General features: G+C 41.6%; 1 protein-coding gene across 3 annotated transcripts in view; it reads right to left on the bottom strand.

Annotated features, from left to right (window-relative positions):
• The window catches only part of LOC311101197 (CUB and sushi domain-containing protein 1-like), a gene marked incomplete at both ends in the record, with an annotated part of 408,327 nt that overhangs the window by 5,689 nt on the left and 379,901 nt on the right, over positions 1-22,737 (bottom strand). The window contains 16 exons of one of the 3 annotated variants that reach the window (XM_084142297.1): positions 901-963; positions 1,293-1,428; positions 1,566-1,653; positions 2,095-2,207; positions 2,323-2,484; positions 2,694-2,756; positions 3,132-3,311; positions 4,109-4,220; positions 4,397-4,470; positions 5,729-5,902; positions 7,277-7,450; positions 8,351-8,530; positions 8,708-8,884; positions 17,881-18,063; positions 18,505-18,678; positions 19,374-19,562. In XM_084142297.1, the coding sequence (XP_083998423.1) occupies positions 901-963; positions 1,293-1,428; positions 1,566-1,653; positions 2,095-2,207; positions 2,323-2,484; positions 2,694-2,756; positions 3,132-3,311; positions 4,109-4,220; positions 4,397-4,470; positions 5,729-5,902; positions 7,277-7,450; positions 8,351-8,530; positions 8,708-8,884; positions 17,881-18,063; positions 18,505-18,678; positions 19,374-19,562 (2,242 nt within the window). The remainder of the gene's footprint in view (positions 1-900; positions 964-1,292; positions 1,429-1,565; positions 1,654-2,094; positions 2,208-2,322; positions 2,485-2,693; positions 2,757-3,131; positions 3,312-4,108; positions 4,221-4,396; positions 4,471-5,728; positions 5,903-7,276; positions 7,451-8,350; positions 8,531-8,707; positions 8,885-17,880; positions 18,064-18,504; positions 18,679-19,373; positions 19,563-22,737) is intronic. The other 2 variants (XM_084142298.1, XM_084142299.1) reach the window with 2 other exon arrangements.

The raw sequence follows: 22,737 nt of genomic DNA, 5'->3' as shown, positions 1-22,737 counted from the left end.
TGGAGCTGCGCGTCAAGGGGGGGATACTGTCATGAATTCAGCCGAGGTTGCCCCTCCTCCTTGCTCGGGCAGGTTTCGGCGTTCGGCATCACCGGCTTACTGGCCACTACCGCTCCATTTATCATCACTCCATTTGTCTTGTCTTGTCAATCACACACACCTGGTACTCATTCCCTCATTAGTCTGTGTATAAGTGTTCCCTCTGCCCCCTTGTCCTTTGTGAGTGATTGTTCGTTGTGAGAGTGAGTAGCTCGGTTGAGCTCTTTACTTGTATGCAGCCAAGGTTGATTTTCCCTTGTGCTAGTTTCATTCTGTCGCTATATTCGCTACATTATTGTACACTGAATAAACTCTTGTTTTCGGTGTTTACCTCGTGCGCCTGACTCCGTCATTCACACCTCATCACAGAAGAAAAATTCTAACTATCAAAACAGACTGATCCTACATGATGTAATTATAACATTGTCAAAAGACAGTATTCAAAAGCTGACATTTATGGGTTTGTAGCATTTGGCATACAAAATGAGTGAAATGTTAAAACTTACAGTATACATTTTCTTTATCTATGTGAATATGAAGATACTTTCTAAGCATGATTCTGTATTCATGTTAAAACCCAATACTTCAGTAAATATAACAGTACAAAACAAATGGATTCTCATGATATCTTATAGGCAAATGTACACAAAAAACGAATAGAACAACATTCAGTTGGTAGAAATATGCTGACAGCGAGATGACAATATGAGATCAAAGAACACAACATATTCATTTGTGCCTAACACATTTTAAAACATTGTATTTTTATTTTTTTTCACAAAATGAAAAAAGTAAAAGAGGATAATGACGATGTGGAAGTAGGAATTGTTGCTTATAGTGATTTAGTTTCTTATATCTTACCTGCCGCCCGCCCTGATTACGTCTTTGGGTCTCTCATTGTCATCAGTGTCTTGTGAAAGTACCCTGTCAATTTTTCATGTACTTTAATATTGCGTAATTTCCATTTTATCTGACAATAATGTCACATACTTTCTTTCTTTTGCTTGTTCAGTTAGCTTTGGAAAACGCCAATGCTAATTTATTGTAAACGTTTTGTTTCGCACTCATCTAACATTTGATTTTGTTATGTAACGATCTATCAACTGAAACTTTTAAGGATCACTCATCGTTGGTGAATTGGCACAGGAGTTTCCCATAACTTATAAGAGACTACGACGCTTAACGTCCAAGCATATATGGACAAACATCACCAATGCAGGTTACCAAGACATCCAATAGCCGGCACTCCTTACCTGTGTTTGTAGAGGTAAAATGCAAACCCTGACAGAATAAGGACAAAGAATGGCACTAGTATGGCAGCTGCTACTGAACTGCTGTTGGTACCATAGTATGGGGGATTTGATGGCTCCAGGTCTGTTGTAAAGATACCTAATAAAGAAACATAACAGTACAATCATTGTTGTCAAACTTCTTGGAGTAACTTATGTAAAAGCTATGGTATCATCAGTAAAATGTAACTGTGCATGTCGTTTTTGTTTATTATTAAGATCACACAATGATTGTACCTCCTCTTGTTAGTACAAATCTTCCAAAGTCCTTGCTTTGAATGTGACCCTGGTAAACAAAGGTTTTCTTGTCAGACTCTGCGGTCACCTAAACCAACACAAAAGAGAAGGGGAACAAAATTAGATTTTTGCAGATTTGTCAGGGCATACAGTAGTTGAAATGCAGAACCATTACACGGCTCTCGCTATTACCCATTCACCTCATATCCCTCCTTTGTCCTCATGCAGCTTATCGGTGTCTCTATCACCTTTGAAGTGACTAACTGCTATAGTGTTCACATTAAGATATCTCTTTGAACTTTACAAAACTACAGTCAAGCAAGAACTTCAACTGACACATTTACATTCAAATCATTTTAGGGCATTAGGCCATACAATGTTAAGTTGCAGTGTCTTGTGTTGGGTATGGAAGACAAAACCTAGTGCCAGAGCTGCGTATTGATGACAAAATATTGTTATGTTTCCTGATTAGCTTTGAAGTCCATCATTAGGCCCTTTATTGATCATTTAATTCAAATAAAATACTTACGTAGCCATCCATTGCCCAGTTGTCGTTCTTGAATTTACTGAAATGATGCTCTGTTGGACCGCGTATCTGGTAAACCTTTAGTAGCAAATGGTTTTCCTCCTTCTTGTACGTTCCTGAAAACAACGGAAATTGGGTTATCGGTTGGTGTTTACTGTTGTAATGTTGACTTCCACTGTAATATTTGCCTAATCAAATAACGTCAGGGTTAACATGTGTATGGTGCTTTACCAGCAAGTTTAAGCTGCACTCTGCTCTGATCCAGAAGTGTGGCATTGACTCTACTGGTTGTTTCATTGAATCCATTTACAGTAATAGTGGCAACTTCTCTTGCCCCAAGATACTCATAGAACCCGGTCCAGACAAAGTTTAAAGAAAACACATCTACAGGAACTGAAGGAAAGAAAGACTCATGTTATACTGTATGACCAGAACAAGATAAGGTACCATAATTCATCAAGATTTTTCTTTGCTTTTGCGTCATCCATCGTCTGTACAGCCATTATTAAGAGAAACCTCAGATGTACAGTAAGGACAGTACATGTTACATTGAATGGACAAGCATTTGAACATGAACCAATTACTCAGAGAAGATAACGTACCACCAATCTTGTTTTTCTGAACATCTGACTCCACTCCTTTTTTACCATTTATTTTTGGCCCAACTGAAAGATGGAAGAAATAATTGACTACATGACATTTATGGACGTGACCTACTCACTGCCAGTTGCTGCTTGTAGCCGTGTAATGACAACATTTTTTTTGGGCTACATTTTACCAGAGCGATTCAGACTTGATGATTGCTGAAATGTTGTATACTAAATTACCTAGATCTTCTCAGCTAGCACAGAGCACACAGCAAATTAACTACTGTGTTGAATACCAATGTAGGGGAAAATAGGATTGACACATACAAGTAGCAGATGAACTGCTAATCTAAGTATATGGCCAATGGTATAATTTATTGTCCTCAGGTTGTGAATGGTTCACAGGAAATAGTGACATTTGAATAACAGGCACATTCCAGTGCATAAGTATACCTTTGCAGACAGGTGGCTTTCCGGACCACTTTCCATCAGGTTTACATGTCCTGTGCTCTGATCCCCCGGCCAGGAAGAATCCGTCCTGACATGTATAAATCAAAGTATAGCCCAGAGTTGGTAGATCAATAGCCTTCACGTCAATGTTAGACAGTGTCTCGGGCTGTCTGCAGGCATGGGCTACAAAAAAGAAAGCACGAAGAAGAAAAAACCATGGTAAAACACAATACATTCACTCTACCACTGACCAGCATTACCGGTCAGAATACAGCAGCCCCACACCCACACCAGTATCATGGAGTTATGTAGAGATCAAGCAATCCTATCAGGAGCAAACATATAAAACAAGGCCAGAGTGGTGCTATCCATCTGTAACATAATATATGAACTCAGTCTTCACACTTTCCTGTTGTCAATTTAAGCCTCCCCACTCCCAAGCCTCTGACAGTGAAGCCGCTTTATGTGGAGGAGACGCCTGAAGAATTTCGTGGGGTATGCTGTCAAAATCGCCCACTGATTTACCACTCACATACGAACAGCTTAAACTTGGCTAACTTTATCTCTTCTTTGCTGAGGGCAGCAATCCCTACTTAACTTCCCTCCATGAATCACACAGCCCTTTCTCAAATGTCAATTCCCTTTTGACCATCCCTCAATGGTTTCTACGTTGTGATCTTTCTATTAACCATACATACAGCTCAAGACCTATAATCCTGGACAGAGTTATTAAGGAGAGAGCTGGAGAACATGACACTACCATGATCTGGAATGCAGTAAATGAAAGGGTTACATTTTCTAAACCAATGCTCTACTCCCTTTGGCTGTCATACCCCCCTCTATACCGCCTGTGTCTCTCCCTTTAGTCATTAACAAGTCAACGCTAAGAAAATGTATACCTGGCAGATTAATAAATAACTTTTTCCAGTTTTCTTGACAATGTCTTGTCACACAAAAACAAATATTTCAGAAAGTCTTACCGATACATTCTGGTTGCACACCACTCCATGTCAAATTTTCCAGACAGGTTCTTGTTGTAGATCCCAGTATGTGGTAGTTTTTACGGCATTTGAAGGAGATTTTGCTTCCAACCTAAAACGGAAGAAGACTCATTACTATAAATGGTCTAAAAACAACCAGAGAATTGCTTTGACTGACCAGAATACTATTTTGGACTATTGTAGCAAATGATCTGAGCACAAATGACAATACAAAGATCTACTGTATGTTTACCCACAATTTGACATCGCTAGAAGTAAGGACCTTACCTCAAATCCTTGGGATGTGACTGGTATCCCATTAGATGGTGTTCCAGGGTCTCTGCATGTGCTATATGCAGGATCTAAAGAAAATGAAATGTTTAGCTCACTGACTACCAACATCATCATCACTGAAGAAAAGATGCAAACACTCAACAACATGACACCACACTACACTACACCACACTACACTACACCACACTACACCCCACTACACCTCACCACACTACACTACACCACACTACACCCCACTACACCTCACCACACTACACTACACCACACTACACCCCACTACACCTCACCACACTACACTACACCACACTACACCCCACTACACCTCACCACACTACACTACACCACACTACACCCCACTACACCTCACCACACTACACTACACCCCACCCCACTACACCTCACCACACTACACTACACCACACTACACCACAAAACACTATCCTACACCACACTACAAAACACTATCCTACACCACACCACACTAGACCACAGCACACCACACTACACAACACACTACACTACACCACACCACATCAGACCACACCACAACTAAGGAAGCAGACAGTGGTGTAAAGTACTTTAGTAAAATACTTTAAAATACTACTTCAGTAGTATCTGTACTTTACGGTTTATATTTTTGACTACTTTTACTTATAATAATATGCCATTTAGCAGACGCTTTTATCCAAAGCGACTTACAGTCATGCGTGCATACATTTTTACGTATGGGTGGTCCCGGGGATCGAACCCACTACCCTGGCGTTACAAGCGCCATGCTCTACCAATTGAGCTACAGAGGACCACATACTTCACTACATTCCTTTAAAAAATATTGTACCTTTTAATCCATACATTTTCCTTGACACCCAAAAGTGCTCGTTATATTTTGAATGCTTAGCAGGACAGGAAAATTGTCAGATTCACGCACTTATCAAGAGAACATCCCTGGTCATCCCTACTGCCTCTGATCTGGCGGACTCACTAAACACACATGCTTGGTTTGTAAATTATGTTGGAATGTTGGAGTGTGCCTCTGGCTATCCGTAAATAAAAAAAATAAGAAAATGGTGCCGTCTGGTTTGCTTAATATAAAGAATTTGAAATTATTTATACTTTTACTTTTGATACTTAAGTATATTTTTGTAATTACATTTACTTTTGATACTTAAGTATATTTTAAACCAAATACTTTTAGACTTTTACTCAAGTAGAATTTTACTGGGTGACTTTTACTTTTATTTGAGTTATTTTCTATGAAGGTACTTTTTCCACCACTGGCAGCAGATGTGCATTATTATTATGGTATGAATGGGCAGGACGACCCACCTATACATGAGGGCTGCATTCCACTCCAACTCCCATCCACCTGACACACTCTCCTGGAGGACCCGACCAGGATGTTGGGGTCCCTGCAGTAGAAGGTGACCTCTGACCTGTAGGTGAACTGTTTCCCCTCAGCATAACCCTCTGCTGGGGTGCCTGGGTCTCCACACAGCACAGCTAGGCACAACAAAGCACAGAGACCATTAATCAAATCACACACACTTCACATCACACACATCCCCCGGGTTACGTGGGTTTCGGAATCTTAATTCATAATTTTTCAATTGCACAACTGACCAGCTAGTCATTCATAACATGGCTCTTGGAATTACAACATTACGAGGTGAAAAAAAGATAATCTTGTTGTGAGAGACAGAAAGCACCGTAGCTAAACTAGACCTGTTCTCCCCTACTGTACAATGGTTTCAAGTTGCTTTTTCATAATAGGTCTTTCATGTTTGTGAAATGCCCCACATACATGTTCCACAAAGAGTTTAGCAGCGGAAGTCACTCAGACCCGTTTCAGATCCACAGTATGAGAAGTTGTTATTACAGAGTGTGTCACAACTTCCACGGAGGCTGCCTCCCCTCCTTCTTCGGGCAGGCTTCGGCGTTCGTCGTCACTGGCTTACTAACCACTGCTGCTCCCATTATCATCACTCCACTTGTCTTGTCTTGTTATCACACACACCTGGTTCTCATCCCGTCATTAGTCTGTGTATAAGTGTCCCCTCTGCTCCCTTGTCTGTGTGGGTGATTGTTCCATGTGAGAGTAGAGTAGCTCGGTTGAGCTACTCTCTTATTGTATTGCCGGGGTAGATTTATTCCCCTATGCTTGTATATCGTTTGGAGTATTTCCGTACCGTGATTGCCAGGGTAGAGAGTTTCCCCTGTGCCTATGTTTGTATGTCGCTATCCAGCGCAACTGTGACGGAAAGGAATAAACTCTGTATTCGGTGATTTACCCTCCTGCGCCTGACTCCTTCTATCACACTCATCACAGAGTGGGCTCTCCTGCAGGCTTTCCATGACAACCCACTTTCCATGACAACCCACTCTGTGCATGGAATTTCGGAACATTCTGGCACTACTTCTGGCACCGTGTCAGGAGGTTTATGATCAAGGCCTGCAGGCTGCAGCAGCAGACTCCGTCCATGTATCTTGTAATGCTCATGTTATGGGCAGCCCTAGCTGCGGATACTTGAGGGATCAATTTAGGAAATGTTGACATTCTTTTTGCATCTGTCACAACAGTTTCCCAACCTGTCAAATCTGGCATTTCACAGAGGGTTTAGCCGGGTCATGCACCCCCCAGCGGCACAACTTTAACAGGGCTATAGGAAGGATAAGTAGGCCAGGTGTGCACATTTAATTTGCTTTAAACTGATAGGCACTGCTTTCATAAATTTGATGCGTCTACTATAAAATATTTTTTAACACAAACAGAGCAATAGGTAAACACTGCTAAGCTTTGATAACACTGCCATTGCACTAAAGCTTAGATCAAGTGCTCAGATTTTCAGTCTTAAAGGTACTTGATTTTCAACTTACGAAGACATTGAGGGATCTCCCCTCGCCATGTGCCGTTCCCCTCACATGAGACGATTCCAGGGCTGGATAGCTGGTACCCATCGAAACAGCTGTAGGTGACACTGGAGCCCCACTGCAAGTCTGACCCCTCAACCTTCCCATTGCGAACAGCAGGAGGCCGGTCACACATGATCACTGATGTGGGGACAAAACAATATCATCAGGATGGATGTAATGATTTTCAGTGAGTAAGTACTGCATGTTAACTCAAAACATATCTTTTAATGTGCTAGAAGGGAATGGATGATTTATCGCGGTTCATATCCTCTTTGATGATCATATTCTGTCTTCCACAGGGAGAAAGTGTTTTCATTTGCCTATTAATGGCAAGTAATATAGTTAATTCGGAAGTAGACGTCCCATTAATCACAATACATATCCGATATGGTCTGTGTATCTGTTTTCGATTATATGCAGGGTATTGCATGAACTGTTATTTCCCGTTGAGACGATAAAATATTCTAACTCTGAAAGAAATCATTGCAAATGCTGTGGTATTGGATGTCTATTCTGTAAAAGCAGGAATTTCTGGCATATTAAAACAGTATTCACACACAGGACTGCAATTGGTCTATAACCACATGTCTGGTAAAGTGCTACTGTGGGAAATTCTATGTAAGTGCACACATTCACTCTCTGCCTGTCAATCTGCTCGGGAGGAGACTTCCCTGCTCTATGCTTGTCTGCATTGCACCACTAACTGGATGCATCGTTTTCTCCACACGTTTCAAGTCTGACATCTGATAGCACAGATCCTACACATTTCATGGATAACATCCCTTCGGTCTGTGTAAGTGAATAATTTGTGCTCGCTGTGCCAAAAAGGTAGAGAAACTACTCCAAACAGGATCAAAACACTTTTGAGTTCTTTTGATCTCTGAGTGCTTGAAATTCTGGAGTGTGGTGATATCTGTAGTATATTTCTCTGGTTGCGCCTTCTCATCTCAGCCCTCAGTAAAGAAATGAAAGTAGAAATGTTTGTTTCTTTGTAAGCCAACAACAAGTATTACTGAGTCATAACCAAAGTTGAATTACCTTTACAGTTAGGCTTGGTTTGGTTCCAAGACCCGTTCTTGGTGCAGAGGAGCACGGATGAACCGACAGTGTCCATGACGTGGCCTGGGTTACAGTGATACTGAACAGTCTTGTTGAAGGTGAACTCATTCCCTATGTAAATCCCATTGGCAACAGGACCTGGATCTCCACAGCTGATCACTGTTGAATTGGTCAAACATTTGTACATGCAGTACTGTATAAGCATAATCAAAAGCATAGAGTGGCATGTAGGATTAGGTGTATTGTGGCCACGTCTCATGGTCTAGGTTGAATGAATACAAGATGTGTGTTAGACGAGCCCACTGTAGAGCTTCTACAGTGCACAGTACAGTATACCTGTGCAGTCCAGGGCTGAGCCGGTCCAGGTGCCATTGGTGGTGCAGTGGCGAGTGGTGAGACCTGAGGTCTCATATCCTTCCCAGCAGGCATATGCCACGGAGCTTGAAAACACTATTCCATCACTGAAGACAATCTTCCCATAGGCAGGAGTACCTGGATTTCCACACGAAATCGCTGAAAAAAACATAAATAGATAAACATTTTTAAAAAACGAAAAACTAGAACATTCGTCAAGGTAAATTTAAGGTAAATAAACCATATATTAATTGTCACTTGCAATCATGAAAGTACTACTCTTGGCTATGGTGTGGATAAAAGGAATCTACTCTATAATAAGTCCAATCTTTCTACAGTCGTGGTCAAACGTTTTGAGAATGACACAAATTCTAATTTTCACAAAGTCTGCTGCCTCAGTTTTGATGATGGTAATTTGCATATACTACAGAATGTCATGAAAAGTGATCAGATGAATTGCAATTAATTGCAAAGTCCCTCTTTGCCATGAAAATGAACTTAATCCCAAAAAAACATTTCCACTGCATTTCAGCCATGCCACAAAAGGACCAGCTGCCATCATGTCAGTGATTCTTTCGTTAACACAGGTGTGTTGACGAGGACAAGGCTGGAGATCACTCTGTCATGCTGATTGAGTTAGAATAACAGACTGGAAGCTTTAAAAGGAGGGTGGTGCTTGAAATCATTGTTCTTCCTCTGTTAACAATTGTTACCTGCAAGGAAACACGTGCCATCATCATTGCTTAACACAAAAAGGGCTTCACAGGCAAGGATATTGCTGCTAGTAAGATTGCACCTAAATCAACCATTTATCGGATCATCAAGAACTTCAAGGAGAGAGGTTCAATTGTTGTGAAGAAGGCGTCAGGGCCCCCAAGAAAGACCAGCAAGCGCCAGGACCGTCTCCTAAAGTTGATTCAGCTGCGGAATCGGGGCACCACCAGTGCAGAGCTTGCTCAGGAATGGCAGCAGGCAGATGTGAGTGCATCTGCACGCACAGTGAGGCGAAGACTTTTGGAGGATGGCCTGGTGTCAAGAAGGGCAGCAAAGAAGCCACTTCTCTCCAGGAAAAACATCAGGGACAGACTGATATTCTGCAAAAGGTACAGGGATTGGACTGCTGAGGACTGGGGTAAAGTCATTTTCTCTGATGAATCCCCTTTTCGATTGTTTGGGGCATCCGGAAAACACCTTGTCCGGAGAAGACAAGGTGAGCGCTACCATCAGTCCTGTGTAATGCCAACAGTAAAGCATCCCGAGACCATTCATGTGTGGGGTTGCTTCTCAGCCAAGGGAGTGGGCTCACTCACAATTTTGCCTAAGAACACCTCCATGAATAAAGAATGGTACCAACACATCCTCTGAAAGCAACTTCTCCCAACCATACAAGAACAGTTTGGTGACAAACAATGCCTTTTCCAGCATGATGGAGCACCTTGCCATAAGGCAAAAGTGATAACTAAGTGGCTCGGGGAACAAAACATCGACATTTTGGGTCCATGGCCAGGAAACACCCAGACCTTAATCCCATTTAGAACTTGTGGTCGATCCTCAAGAGGTGGGTGGACAAACAAAAACACACAAAATCTGAATAGAATTATGCAAGAATGGGCTGCCATCAGTCAGGATGTGGCCCAGAAGTTAATTGACAGCATGCCAGGGCGGATTGTAGAGGTCTTGAAAAAGAAGGGTCAACACTGCAAATATTGACTCTTTGCATAAATGTAATGTAATTGTCAATAAAAGCCTTTAACACTTATGGAATGCTTGTAATTATACTTCAGTATACCATAGTAACAGCTGACTAAAATATCTCATAACACTGAAGCAGCGAACTTTGTGAAGACCAATACTTGTGTCATTCTCAAAACTTTTGACCACAACTGTACAGTACAATATATTTTACAGGTGCTGGCCAAGCAGATCAACTTAATTGTAATCTAACCGAAACAAGACATTAAAATAAAATACCTATTGATTTGATCCAATTAGTTAAAGCTTTTTAAGGAAATGCCTTTTGTCAGTGATTTGAAGTGGCATTTTAGAAGACGGTGATAAATGAAATGGGATCTCACTCTCATAGATATCGGCTTTAAAAACCAATTTGGTTAATTGGGAACAACAAGGCTATTCCATAAATAATGAGTCATCAGGGACATATTCACAAACATAACCACATGACTCACATGAATAGATCTTTCAGAGCTTTCACTCACACAACCTGCTGAAAGAGATTGTCCGGTGCTTTTGTATACCTTTTAGCCAGTAGTTCTGAAAGTAGCGCTCACAAGCTAAAAAAGTGGTCCCCAAAAAATGGCATACTACATCACATATGTGCACCACGTCATTGCTCTTTCTCTTGCTCTGCTGTGTGTGCATCTTGCTAGCTGTCACTCAAATGGCGAGGGGCTGAAGCTCATTGGTTGAACTCGAATTGCTAGGGGGCTAGCCCACGTGGGGGAAAATGTAGGGAAAACAGCTTCCAGAAAAAACGGTTGTTTTTAAAAACTAGGGATTTCATGGCTAATTTAGGTAAGACAGTAATTATTCTCATAGATTATGCATGTATGAACTACACATTGACACATCCAGCCCAATGCGGGAAGTTTAAAAAAAACTTCACCAAAGTTCCAGAGGATGTCTTTAAATACTCTCAATTGGGCTTAAGCATTTTCATCTTTGTTTACAGAAGGGGAGAACTAGCAGCATGGGAATCTTCAGAGGGCATTAATCAAAGAGGGATCTGGCAAAGCATGACATCAGTTGTGAGGAAATATGCTCTCCGCTTTCCTCCATGTGAAAATGAATGACAAATGTACACAAATGCTGATCTCAAAAAGTAATGAACGCTTTTGTATTTGTATTTATTATGGATCCCCATTAGCTGCAGCCAAGGCACCAGCTGCTCTACCTGGGGTCCAGCAAAATTAAGGCAGTTATACATTTAAAAAACATTACAATACAGGCCTCTACTACCACATATCTATAACACAAAATCCATGTGTACATGTGTGTATAGTGCGTATGTTATCGTGTGTTTGTATGCAAACTTTACAGTTGCTTTGATTACAGTGGGAATCTCCGGGGCATTAGCTAGTGCTAGCTTTGAGTGTTTATGTCTCAATTAGGGTTGATTGAGCACATACTCATTAGCTCAAGTCATAGAATAGCTAAATAGCTGAACATTTAAAGAGATTGAATGGGATCTTAAGCACTAATACATTCGTAACATATTGTACGAATTGGAATTCGTAACATATCATACGATCTGCAGGACGTAAAAATACGAAATGGATGACGTTGTAAACAATTGTGCACAATTTTCAGGTACCTGTTTTGGATTGTGACCACTACTTTCAAAACTACTAGCTGAAATTATACAAAACCTCTGTAGCATCACCTTAAGAGCAGTAAACTCCATTATTCATTCATCTTGATAAGAATGACTAGCATTATCGCTGTGTAGACATAATATCACTCCAAAGCTGCAACAGGATACTCTGTAGATTAAAGGAAGCAAATCCCCCTGTACAGCTTCCCTTAACAATGTAACCACTTAGAAATAGAGAACAACTGGTCCATTAAAGAGTTAATGAAGTCCCTCAGTGAGACCACTGAGACCATATGTATTTCCCGACTCAAAGTCATTATTTCCCAAGTGACAGCTGTCTTGTGGTCTCCCTGTGCATGACAATGTGTATTTAGTACTTGGGCACAGCATTATTTGTATAACAGAAATAGTGCGCAGCCTTCCACTTTGAATCTCCCAAGCAGTGATCCGTCTCAACTCCCTTATAGCAACCGTTAAACCAATTGGCACACTAGATAAAGATGAGCAAAAAAGACTGTATAAAATAAATACAAATACAATATTATATGCTCAAATAAAATGGGGGAAATTACTAATACAATTGTTTAGAGAAAGATTTTGTTTAACAAGTAATACAAAAAATAAAATAAATAAATAGGAGTCAAAATTACTGGATAATATGCATTGCTCTTTCGAAGGCCAAACCTACCGCTGGTGTGTGTGGCCAAAGACCTCTATTTCCTGTCATCTGACCATAGCACTGGTTCCAATCCAGGTGCCAATGCCATTTAGCAAACTCCAGGCGGTGCTATGGTCAGATGACATGAAACATAGAGCTCTTTGGCCACGCACACCAATTGTAGGTTTGGCCTTCGAAAGAACAACGCATATGCATTAAATAACTCATCCCAACTGTAAAATATGGTGGAGGATCTTCGATGTTATGGGGCTATTTTGCTTCCACTAGTCCAGAGGGCCTTAGTTAAGGTCAATGGCATCGTGAACTTTACCAAGTAGCAGGAGATTTTTGTAATTGAAAGAAATGTTAATTGACCACAAAACCAACATTTTGCAATGGCATCTCAGTCTCCGTACTTGAATCCCATTGAAAACTTGTGTCATTATACTCACAGGGGGAGGGTGCTGGATATTGACGCACCCATGCATCAATCTAAGTAACATAATAAAAAAATCCCCATAAAAATCTGTCAGTTTAAGCTAGAGATATCGCATACGCCTACAGTTGAAGCCGGAAGATGACATACTGTACACCTTAGCCAAATACATTTAAACTCAGTTTTTCACAATTCCTGACATTTAATTATAGTAAAAATTCCCTGTCTTAGGTCAGTTAGGATCACCACTTTATTTTAAGAATGTGAAATGTCAGAATAATAGTAGAGAGAATGACTTTTATCTCTTTCATCACATTCCCAGTGAGTCAGAAGTTTAAATACACTCAATTAGTATTTGGTAGCATTGCCTTTAAATTGTTTAACTTGGGTCAAACGTTTCGGGTAGCCTTCCACAAGCTTCCCACAATAAGTTGGGTGAATTTTGGCACATTCCTCCAGCCAGAGCTGGTGTAACTGACTCAGGTTTGTAGTCCTCGTTGCTCGCACATGCTTTTTAAGTTCTGCCCACAAATGTTCTATAGGATTGAGGTCAGGGCTTTGTGATGGCCATTTTGCCACAACTTTGGAAGTATGCTTGGGGTCATTGTCCATTTGGTAGACCCATTTGCGACCAAGCTTTAACTTCCTGACTGATGTCTTGAGATGTTGCTTCAATATATCCACATCATTTTCCTTCCTCATGATGCCATGTATTTTGTGAAGTGCACCAGTCCCTCCTGCAGCAAAGCACCCCCACAGCATGATTCTGCCACCCCCGTGCTTCACGGTTGGGATGGTGTTCTTCGGCTTGCAAGCATTCCCCTTTTTCCTCCAAACATAACATGGTCGTTATGGCCAACCAGTTCTATTTTTGTTTCATCAGACCAGAGGACATTTCTCCAAAATGTACGATATTTGTCCCCATGTGCAGTTGCAAACCGTAGTTTTACTGTGGATATAGATACTTTTGTACCTGTTTCCTCCAGCATCTTCACAAGGTCCTTCGCTGTTGTTCTGGGATTGATTTGCACTTTTCACACCAAAGTACGTTAATCTCTAGGAGACAGAATGCGTCTCCTTCCTGAGCGGTATAATGGCTGGTGTTTATACTTGCATACTATTGTTTGTACAGATGCACGTGGTACCTTCAGGCATTTGGAAATTGCTCCCAAGGATGAACCAGACTTGTGGAGGTCTACACATTTTTTTCTGAGGTCTTGGCTGATTTATTTTGCTTTTCCCATGATGTCAAGCAAAGAGGTACTGAGTTTGAAGGTAGTCCTTGAAATACATCCACAGGTACACCTCCAATTGACTCAAATGATGTCAATTAGCCTATCAGAAGCTTCTGAAGCCATGACATCATTTTCTGGAATTTTCAAAGCTGTTTAAAGGCACAGTCAACTTAGTGTATGTAAACTTCTGACCCACTGGAATTGTGATACAGTGAATTATAAGTGAAATAATCTGTCTGTAAACAATTGTTGGAAAAATTACTTGTGTCGTGCACAAAGTAGATGTCCTAACAGACTTGCCAAAACTATAGTTTGTTAACAAGAAATGTGTGGAGTGGTTGAAAAACAAGTTTTAATGACTCCAACCTAAGTGTATGTAAACTTCCAATTTCAACTGTATGTCAACCTTCTGCATCTGTGGTGGAAGGTGGCCGAGATACAGAGGTGTTTGTCAGACCATGAGACATCCCGAAAATCGCTCTTCTAACGAAGACCACTCTGTGGAAAGAACACAATGGTGTTCTCTGTTTTGCTCTACGACCCCCACATGTGTCACAGGACTCGTCTAAAGGTAACCCATAAAAATGAATGGAGGTAGTTTTGTGCCCAAGAAAATAAGGGGATATGTGTTCAAAAAATAATTATTATTTCCTGAGCAGACACTTCAAAACCGTATTCCTTATGATACATTTCTTGGGGGTACATAAAGGGTCCTAAAATGAAAAAAATAAAAATAATTCTAAAACAATTCCTGCTTAGTAAAACATCCTCCCCCCCAACGGCTTAGACTGTTTTTAGGTTAAACAAAATCTCTTTCTCTGAGCAATTGTATTAGTATAGGGTGTCCAATCAAAAACGCATCTTTTGACCAATGGGTAAAATAATATGTTAATTGTGTAGATAATCCTGGGCTACTGGCCACCTGACAGGCTCACTTTCCCACTGAACTCATCACCTTTCTTCTCAAATCCACATGACATAAAACAATATAGAGGTAAGATGGATATCAATTTTGGGACATGACATGTAGTATTTTCATATATTAGTATATGCTTTTCATATTCATTCAAATTTCCTGTTCTTTTTCTAAGATTTCTCACAAAAACAAGCATGTCAAGGGAGCACTAAGCGTATACCAAACTTTTTATTTTCAAAGCCGTTTACATTTAATTCAGCTTGTGTCATGCAAATTTAGCTTTTTATGACCCGCTGAAACAACTTTGAAGATGACGACCATAAAATGTTAAATCCTCTAAAGTTTTTACGAGAAACCTGCGCCGATTTGTCAACATAGCTCGGTGCTTATTAACGGATGTATTAGGTTACGAAATCCAACTTTTTTGATATAATGTTAATGATATGTTAGAGAAAGACCCCACTGAATGATTCATAACATGAATAATCATATTTGTCTTGGTAAAATGTATTTTATAACACAAAGTGAAATTTCATCAGCAAAGTCTGTTTTCACACACTCTGGGCAGAGTGGGTGGACACCCTAATTAGTATAAAATAATTTCCTTTGTTTTAATTCAATATACAGTAGCTTGTTATATTTGTATTATTTATTTTATACTTTATTTTTTGTTCATCTTTATCAAGGGTGCAAATAATAATGGACCTGAAAGTATACAGTGCATTCGGAAAGTATTCAGACCCCTTGACTTTTTCCACATTTTGTTACGTTACAGCCTGATTCTGAAATGGATTAAATTAATTATTTTCTTCATCAATCTACACACAATACCCCATAATGACAAAGCGAAAACAGGTTTTTCGAAATTTTAGCAAATGTATTACAAATACAAATCAGAAATACCTTATTTACATAAGTATTCAGAGCCTTTGCTACGAGACTCGAAATTGAGCTCAGGTTCATCCTGTTTCCATTGAACATCCTTGAGATGTTTCTACAACTTGATTGGAGTCCACCTGTGGTAAATTCAATTGATTGGACATGATTTGGAAAGGCACACACCTGTCTATATAAGGTCCAACAGTTGACAGTGCATGTCAGAGCAAAAACCAAGCCATGAGGTCGAAGGAATTGTCCGTAGAGCTCCGAGACAGGATTGTGTCGAGGCACAGATCTGGGGAAGGGTACAAAGAGATGTCTGCAGGATTGAAGGTCCCCAAGAACACAGTGCTCTCCATCATTCTTTTGTTATATTTTACCCCCTTTTCTCCCAATTTAAATTATGACCTTGTCTCATCGTTGCAACTCCACAATGAGCTCGGGAGAGGCGAAGGTCGAGTCATACGTCCTCCGAAACATGACCCGCCAAACTGCGCTTCTTAACACCTGCCGCTTAACCCGGAAGCCAGCTGCACCAATGCGATACAGTGCCTTAGACTGCTGCGCCACTCGGGAGGCCCAGCCTTCATCATTCTTAAATAGAAGAAGTTTAGAACCACCAAAACTCTTCCGAGAGCTGGCCGCCCGGCCAAACTGAGCAATCGGGGGAGAAGTGCCTTGGTCAGGGAGGTGACCAAGAACTCGATGGTCACTCTGACAGAGCTCCAGAGTTCCTCTGTGGAGATGGGAGAACCTTCCAGAAGGATCACCATTTCTGCAGCACTCCACCAATCAGGCCTTTATGGTAGAGTGGCCAAACGGAAGCCACTCCTCAGTAAAAGGCACATGACAGCCCGCTTGGAGTTTGCCATAAGGCACCTAAAAGACTCTCAGACCATGAGAAACAAGATTCTCTGGTCTGATGAAACCAAGATTGAACTCTTTGGCCTGAATGCCAAGCATCATGTCTGGAGGAAAACTGGCACCATCCCTATGGTGAAGCATGGTGGTGGCAGCATCATGCTGTGGGGATGTTTTTCAACGGCATGGACTGGGAGACTAGTCAGGATCAAGGAAAAGATGAACAGAGCAAAGTACAGAGAGATCCTTGATGAAAACCTGTTCCAGAGCGCTCAGGACCTCAGACTGGAGCAAAAGTTCACCTTCCAACAGGACAACGACCCTAAGCACACAGCCAAGACAACGCAGGAGTGGCTTCGGGACAAGTCTCTGAATGTCCTTTAGTAACCGAGCCAGAGCTCGGACTTGAACCCCATCGAACATCTCTGGAGAGACCTGAAAATAGCTGTGCAGCTACGCTCCCCATCCAACCTTACAGAGCTTGAGAGGATCTGCAGAGAAGAACGGGAGAAACTCCCCAAATACAGGTGTGCCAAGCTTGTAGCGTCATACCCAAGAAGACTTGAGGCTGTAATCGCTGCCAAAGGTGCTTCAACAAACTACTGAGTAAAGGGTCTGAATACTTATGTAAATGTCTTATTTCAGTTTTTTTTTATACATTTGCAAACATTTCTAAAAACCTGTTTTTGCTTTGTCATTATGGGGTATTGTGCGTAGATTGATGACGGGAAAAAAACTATTTAATCCATTTTAGAATAAGGCTGTAACGTAACAAAATGTGGAAAAAGTCAAGGGGTCTGAATCCTTTCCGAATGCACTGTATATGGCAGGGGACTCACCTTCACAGACTGGCTGGGTGCCACTCCAGGAGCCGTTGAGGAGGCAGGTCCTCTCAGCCGAGCCACTCAGGGAGAAGCCGGCTTCACAGGTGAACCTCAGCAGGCTCTTCAGCTGGAACTCGTCCCCCAGCCTGGAGCCATGAGGTGGGATTCCAGGGTCACCGCACTCCCCAGAACTACCGCCTCATGAGGGAGAGAAAATATACAACACTCAAACGACCTCCCATCACTCACCGCAGCAGGTCCATAGGCAGCGCATATCAGTCATTCTAGCCTTGTTTTCTGAGATGGAAATAGTATTTTCCCCCCCTTCCTTTTAACCTCCATGAAAGGCTACCAAGGCTCTCCCCAGAGTGCTTGCATCCTACAGCTCTAGCTACCAAACTTGGAAAACCCACAGAAACCCATTGTTTTTTCAGCTGGGGTTGACTTCCCTGAAACCTGTCGATCTCTGTTATTTCTGTCCATTAGAGAGCCTTCAGGTCTCCCCTGCCCGGCAGTGTGGTACACTCTTAGAAAACAAAGTGCTATCTAGAACCAAAAAAGGTTATCCTATGGGGACAGCCGCAGAACCCTTTTGGAACCCTTTTTTCTAAGAGTGTAGGACCCTGCTGATGGATATACCTGAGCAGTAGGGTTGTGGGCCGCTCCAGCGCCCGTCCTCCTGACAGTAGCGCGTGGCGTTCCCAATCAGTGCTCGGCCGCGGCTGCAGGTGTAATGGACCACGGCTCCGTTGGTGAACTTCCTACCTGACATAATAGCTTGGGGCGGTGTGCCAGGATCCCCACAGGAAATAGCTGCAGGTGAAACGGAGAGAACATTTTCAGAGAGGACAGTTGATAGAAATACTTCTTTATATCCATCATGGGTCTAAAAAATATATATATATTTTTTAAATGTATTGTCACATACACCAGATAGCTGTAGTGAAATGTGTTGTTTTACAGGGTCAGCCATAGTAGTACGGAGCCCCTGGAGCAAATTAGGACACATCGACAGATTTTTCACCTTGTCGGCTCGGGTATTCGAAACAGCAATCTTTTGGTTACTGGCCCAACGCTCTAACCGTTAGGCTACCTGCCACCCAGGATATCCTTCATTTTTTCTTGTGCCTTCAGTGTTACTGTTACTGTCTGTTATTGTTATCAAGTATATGTCTTTTGAACCCAGCACCTAAATACTTGTTATTACTATAAACTTTTGAGTTGAACCAATTGCTTATTCTATGCCTTCTGTGTTACTACCACTACTACTCGCACTACTCCCACAACCCCTTTTAATCACTAACATTAACACTATATACAAAATTGTCAGCACAGCCATAATGATTCTATACTCTTTCTTTCTCACCACATATTTCCCCCACTATAAGAACGGTACATTTACTCTTTTTATAATTCTCCAACAGCAACTAACCACACCACTTGGGACCCAGATTCCACCTCAACCACTTCTTGTACCCTGAGCAAGACAATCCCAGCATATTACTTACAAAGGCACTGGGGAAGTGATCTGTCCCAGAGGCCGTTTGACTGACAGGTGAGAAGCGATGAGCCGAGCAGATAGAAGGCCTTCTTGCAGTGATACATCACACTGGTTCTGTAGTTGAAGCTCTCGGGGAAGCGCTGCTGCGGGTGACGAATGGCATTCTCCACAAAGCCTGGATCGGAGCAGTTTACCACTGCAAGATAAAACCGGCCGCATGCTTAAAGTCTGACAATGAACCCAAGAGTGAGAAGAGAAGGGAAATCAACGAGAAAGCTTGAATAGCAGGATTCCGATTCATTTCAAAACAACCCATCCATGCTTTTTAAGATATACAGCTTCTCTCATGTACTGTAACTACAGATTTTCTACAGTCAATAGCATTTGACATAAAGTTTCTCTAATAACTGTGTAGCAATGTCATACATGTGGGTTGATATGCAGTTTCTGTTTAGTTTTGTTTTACTTGGAACAAAATGTAGATTCCTTATTTACTCCAGTTGCACTTAAAACCAGCAGGGCATGAAGCCCCAGTAACAATAACAAGCTGTACCTCTTGCCTCAGAGTTGGCTGAACATTGTTTTCAGCTATTGCCCTTCAACAAAAAAAATGCCTAAAGTTAAAGTAATGTCCAGGGCAAACTAAACAGATCGCTTTCCCTCAGTGACAGCTGCCAATGCCTTGGCAGTCAATGAAACCCCTAGGGACAGAGAGGTAGGAAAAACTCCTCCAAAATTGATAATTGGCACATGCTATTGGCGTGTTCCTTACCTTTAATAGACACCATTATTCGGGTTACCCTCTTGAAAAAAGGTGATTGTTGGAAGACTATTACTAAAGGAACCCTGGGTGAGGGTGTGGGAGTGCAGAGTGGCTTACAAAATTACATTGAACAGAGTGTCAGTAGCAGGGAGCACACTGACATACTGTAGGAATACTGAACAGGCTGAGGTAGCAGGGAGCACACTGACATACTGTAGGAATACTGAACAGGCTGAGGTAGCATGGAGCACACTGACATACTGTAGGAATACTGAACAGGCTGAGGTAGCATGGAGCACACTGACATACTGTAGGAATACTGAACAGGCTGAGGTAGCATGGAGCACACTGACATACTGTAGGAATACTGAACAGGCTGAGGTAGCATGGAGCACACTGACATACTGTAGGAATACTGAACAGGCTGAGGTAGCATGGAGCACACTGACATACTGTAGGAATACTGAACAGGCTGAGGTAGCATGGAGCACACTGACATACTGTAGGAATACTGAACAGGCTGAGGTAGCATGGAGCACACTGACATACTGTAGGAATACTGAACAGGCTGAGATTGTTGTGGCAGGTGAAGGAGGCTATTTCATATTTTTTATATACATTTTTTTAACCATGTTATCCCTTGCTTTTTCAGCATGGAGGACTATTCTATTCATACAAATACATGTCATTATTGATTTTTAACATGGGTCTTTACTGAAGTTGCGCAACATGAGCTCATGGGCTCTCATGAAGTGTTTGATTAGATTTTCGAATACATTTGCATTGATGTCAGAGTGATTAGAGGGACAATAGAGTGCTGATTACCAGGCAGTTAGTAAGTTTGGTAGGCTACTAATGACCATCAGCAGCATCAGAGCTTGGAGAAGCCTAATTACCGTGAATAAATGGTCACGTGGAATTTGACTGCCTTCATGACTCGTGACCGCCGGTGTGGCGGTAATACAGTCACCGCGACAGCCCTAGTCTTTAGAGAACGGTTAATCTGATGGTGAGATACACACTGAGTGTACAAAACATTAGGAACATATTCCTAGTATTGAGTTGCACCCCCTTTTGCCCTCAGAACAGCCTCAACTTGTTGGGGCATGGACTACAATGTGTTAAAAGTGTTCCACAGGGATGCTGGCCTTGATCTTGATTCCAATGCTTCCCACAGTTGTGTCAAGTTGGCTGGATGTCCTTTGGATGGTGGACCATTCTTGATACACACGTGAAACTGCTGAGCATGAAAAACCCAGCAGTTCTTGAAGTGGATTTAACAAGTGACATCAACAAGAGATTCACCTGGTCAGTCTATGTCATGGAAAGAGCAGGTGTTCCTAATGTTTTGTACACAAATTGGGCAATTTTTATTCTTCATTGATCCTGAAGAGGGGATAGAAATAGACATCCATTATTATTTGGCCTGTAAACTGGAGATAGTTTGAGACCAGGTCAGAGGCACAGCACAAGATGTCCCGGATACTGTTAACATGTTCATGTCAATTTCACCAGGCTTCCTCAAGAAAATAACCACTAAGATGAATTATTGATCCGCAAAGACCTACACAGTCCTTTGTGTCAGAAGATGTGCTGTAATGTAACATGGTCTGTTGCATTCCATTGGAATTTCTAAAATCACCTGGCTAGAACAGGAAATTCCTTAAAATGGAACTGACAACATTTTAGCAACATTAAATCTTATTCAAATCTGTTCATATACACCCCCAGGAAGAATATGACACTTCCAAAAAAAAAATCTGACAAGCGAGCACTTAGATATGGTCATTTTCAAGTTTTCGTAAATTCTTAGAATATTTGGGAATTACGTATACTAAGGTATTTGTGAAAATTCTATAGCAATAAAGAGTGGGAAAGCGGCCGTGCGTTTGGACAATTAATAGACACTGCAGTAAATAAAACCTAATGAAAACATCTGTCTCATCCAAGACCGGAGTCTACGCAGACCGGTGCGCCATAGCCAATTAGAGCTACAGTAAGCCTTTATGCAAACAAGCCATTTGCCACACAGGCCTGCCATCATTCACTTTGAAATGGACTGTGTGTTTATAATAATAATAATAATATGCCATTTAGCAGACGCTTTTATCCAAAGCGACTTACAGTCATGCGTGCATACATTTTTTTTTGTGTATGGGTGGTCCCGGGGATCGAACCCACTACCTTGGCGTTACAAGTGCCGTGCTCTACCAGCTGAGCTACAGAGAACCACGTTTACCGGCAGTTGCAACAGCACGACTTTAGATCATTCGAATGCATTTGCCAAAAGCCACAAAAGCAACCTCAATGAATTTCTGCAAATATGTAAATACCACAGGAATCCTATTACATTTGGGAACTTTACAGTCCTATTGATCAAGCAACCATGAAAAGGTAGGCTTTCTCTCCCTCAGTTATGCACATCAACAAGATCAACAACTAATGCTAGCCAGAGCAAGATGAGCTCAAATGTAATGAAGGAACATTAGATAAACTCTCTCAAACTTTTTCAGCTAGTTGCCCATCAAAATTGCACTGATAAACGATGGGGAATTGTAGCTTCCTCATCCTTCTGCAGCTTGCCTGCCAATGCATAAATTATTGTCCC

This window comes from Coregonus lavaretus, assembly GCF_964263955.1.
Source record: "Coregonus lavaretus genome assembly, chromosome: 25".
Taxonomy (NCBI): domain Eukaryota; kingdom Metazoa; phylum Chordata; class Actinopteri; order Salmoniformes; family Salmonidae; genus Coregonus; species Coregonus lavaretus.
The sequence above is the reverse complement of the archived record's forward strand: the minus strand, read 5'-3'. Positions and strand labels throughout refer to the sequence as shown.